Here is a 3604-nt window from a genome sequence, read left to right as displayed (position 1 = left end):
AGTCTAGTCTATAGTCTAGTCTATAGTCTAGTCTATAGTCTAGTCTATAGTCTAGTCTATAGTCTAGTCTATAGTCTAGTCTATAGTCTAGTGTATAGTCTAGTCTACGGTCTAGTTTATGTCTAGTCAAAAGTATAGTCTGTAGTGTACTCTATAGTCAAGTCTATTGTCTAGTCTAAAGTCTAGTTAAAGTCTAGTCTAAAGTTAAGTCTAAAGTCTATAATCAAGTTTATAGTCTAGTCTTAGTCTATAATATAGTCTAGTCTAAAGTCTTATCTTTAGTCTAGTCTATAGTCTAGTCAATAGTCTAGGCTATAGGGTAGTCTATAGTTTAGTCTATAGCCTAGTCAATAGTCTAGTTAAAATCTAGTCTATAGTCTGGTCTGTAGTGTATTCTATAGTCTAGCCTATAGCCTAGTCTGTAGTCTAGTCTATAGTCCAGTTTATAGTCTAGTCTATAGTCTAGTCTATAGTTTAGTCTATAGTCTAGTCTAAAGCCTAGTCCATAGTCTAGTTTATAGTCTAGTCTAAAGTCTAGTCTATAGGCTAGACTAGAGTCTAGTCTAGTCTGTAGTATAGTCCACAGTTTAGTCCATGGACTAGTCAATAGTCTAGTCTATAGTCTAATCTAGAGTCTAGTCTATAATCAAGTTTATAGTCTAGTCTTAGTCTATAATATAGTCTAGTCTAAAGTCTTATCTATAGTCTAGTCTATAGTCCAGACTATAGTCTCTTTAGTCTAGTCTATAGTCTAGTCAATAGTCTAGTCTATAAGGTAGTCTATAGTTTAGTCTATAGCCTAGTCAATAGTCTAGTCAATTGGCTAGTCTATAGTCTGGTCTGTAGTGTATTCTATAGTCTAGCCTATAGCCTAGTCTGTAGTCTAGTCTAAAGTCCAGTTTATAGTCTAGTCTATAGTCTAGTCTATAGTCTAGTCTATAGTTTAGTCTATAATCTAGTCTAAAGCCTAGTCCATAGTCTAGTTTATAGTCTAGTCTAAAGTCTAGTCTAAAGTCTAGTCTATAGGCTAGACTAGAATCTAGTCTACAGCCTAGTCTATAGTCTAGTTTATAGTATGGTTTATAGTCTAGCATAGTCTGTAGTCTTGTCTTTAGTCTAGGCTATAGTCTAGTTTATAGTCTAAAGAAATTTTATTATTCAGATAATTTTATATTAAAAAATCTACATATTTAGTCAATAACGGAGTACACAGCAATGCTATTTTAATAAAATAATTAATATACATCTCCTCCCACCACTCATTAAAAGTTGTACATTTTCTCCTATAAAAAATTAGTTTATACACATGACTATAAGTATAAGATAATTGCAGCGGTAATGGACTTTTTTAGTACAATATAATTATACAACAATTATATTAAATTAAATTTAAAAACTAGCAGGCAAATTCATAAGCAAGCAAATTCATTTTCGTATACAGTTTTTCATAGTTTCGAGCATTTTTTTTACAAAAGATAGAAACAATAGATTTAAATACATACATCCTCATCCGCTAGATCATTATTATCATTAGCAGCATAATATTGATTTTCAGAAATTTCAACATAACTATCTTCATCGTATAAAAATTCCGATGAAAACCCCAACTTTTATATAACAAATAAATAAATATTAAAATATTTATATAAATAAAGAAATAATTTCGAGACGATCATTTAAATGATCGTCTAGATTAAAGAGCCTTGTTTAGTAAAACTTAACATTTCGAAATACATTTTTTTGTTTTAACTTAATTTGGGTTTTACAAAATGAGGCCCATGAAACCATAACTGTTGGCCTTTTTTGATTTATCAAGGTGTCTGTCTAACTAACCTCTTTGCGTGGCATAGAATGATGATGTATGGGATGACCTTGTCTTTGAGCCAATTCTTCAAAACAGTGTTGAATATTGCCAGCTGGTGATTCGAGGCCACATGAAGTACGTATGGGTGTATAACCATGTTGTGGATTATACGATGTTGGATGATTCGATGTATTAATGGGAGTGGCATATTGTGGATTATGATAGTGTGATGATGATGAGGGGGCTACCGGAGGATATGCAGCCTGTTGTGGATTGTGAGGATAAGATGAACCAGGATATGGAGCACCTTGATTACCACTTGGTGGATAAGGTGGTTGATTGGAGGGATAGGGTGCAGTATGTGGATAAGGTGATGCGGTGGGATAAGGAGCTCCACCAGCACCATTGTGTGTTGGATATGGAGCAGAGTTATGAGTAGGATAGGGAGCTGAATTTGTTTGATAGTGTAAATTCGATTGTTGTTGTTGCTGTTGTTGCTGATGTGGATGCTGTGTTGGTGCTATCCAGCCAGCACCGAATGGCACACCAGCTGGCATACCGCTATGTTGATTATTCGTATTATAACCTGTAGATGTGGCGTGTGGTTGTGGCATACCGGATCCCTATAAATAACAAGAAGAATATCCAAACAATCACAAATTTCGTTACAATGAAATAATTCGTAAATACAGCAAAAGACAATTATTTGTAATGAATAACACAATAAGCTGGCACTAAATTATTCCGAAAATTGTGATGTTTGATCTGAAGTGGCAATATGATTGTTGTCTTGCAAAAAAAAATGAAGGAGTTAAGGTAGTTGTTAAAGTTGAAATTAATATCGATGGCGATATTGGACCACTAAAGGAAATTATTTGAATAAGACATTTTACAATTTCGAACAGTTTCAGTTGATTCAGTTTTTACAAAACTTTCCAGTAATCATTTCATTTCCAGTATTCAATTCATTTTCTGAAGGGAAATTTAAACGAAGTCAAATATAGATGATCTTTAGGAAAGGTGGTAGAGACTGTACTGTAATTTCTGAATCAGTAATATATAGTGATAGGGTCAATTATAGATCGGTCCTCATACAAAACTTTTTATATCGGATTTCATCTTTATACTCCCATTTCTGAGCCAGTAATGAATGTTAAATTCATTTTCTGAAGGGAACCTTTTACGAAGAATAGGATCAATTTTATACCGATCCTCATAAATTTTAATTAAAAAAATTTAGTTTACATGTGACTTCTTTATGTAGAATTTCATTGTTATACTAGTATACTTCAACAAGTTATGACAGCTAAAGCTGTTGTATGGGGGCTATGAGAAAACGTGGACCGACGTTTTTAATATCAAGCAAACCTTATCAATATATGATATCTATGTATAAATACTCTTGTGTGGTCTCTATCGTGATTAAAACAGATGGACGGACAATGCTTGACCCAAGACTTTAAGGGGTATATGATCAATATTTCGTCGTATTACAAAAGAAATGACAAAATCAATTTGCGTTGGTGATAGTTGAACCTTTTTTATGCGGAAACGAGGTAAATGATCGGGCCCTACAAAGTTTTCAAACAATTTGTTGAACTGCAAGTACTCAGTAGAAATCAAACGGAATATAGAATGAAAATAATAACAGAAAAGGTATACATCGCGTCTGTGGGATCTAATTGTAGATCGTATCTGTCTATCTATCTATCTATCTATCTATCTATCTATCTATCTATCTATCTATCTATCTATCTATCTATCTATCTATCTATCTATCTATCTATCTTTCTATCTATT

The 3604-nt window shown here is 33.0% G+C and overlaps 2 protein-coding genes across 3 annotated transcripts in view; one reads left to right on the top strand and one right to left on the bottom strand.

The window, feature by feature from the left end:
- Positions 1-3604, top strand: part of LOC111688276 (annexin B11) — a 19541-nt gene that overhangs the window by 12090 nt on the left and 3847 nt on the right. The window lies entirely within an intron of this gene.
- Positions 1476-2457, bottom strand: LOC124418604 (metacaspase-1-like). The gene is made up of 2 exons (XM_046945333.1): positions 1834-2457; positions 1476-1607 (listed from the first exon to the last, which is right to left on the bottom strand). Exons 1-2 carry the CDS (start codon positions 2416-2418, stop codon positions 1491-1493), a joined length of 702 nt encoding a protein of 233 aa, XP_046801289.1. The 5' UTR covers positions 2419-2457; the 3' UTR covers positions 1476-1490.

This window comes from Lucilia cuprina, chromosome 3 (assembly GCF_022045245.1).
Source record: "Lucilia cuprina isolate Lc7/37 chromosome 3, ASM2204524v1, whole genome shotgun sequence".
In the NCBI taxonomy this organism is placed as follows: domain Eukaryota; kingdom Metazoa; phylum Arthropoda; class Insecta; order Diptera; family Calliphoridae; genus Lucilia; species Lucilia cuprina.
The sequence above is the reverse complement of the archived record's forward strand: the minus strand, read 5'-3'. Positions and strand labels throughout refer to the sequence as shown.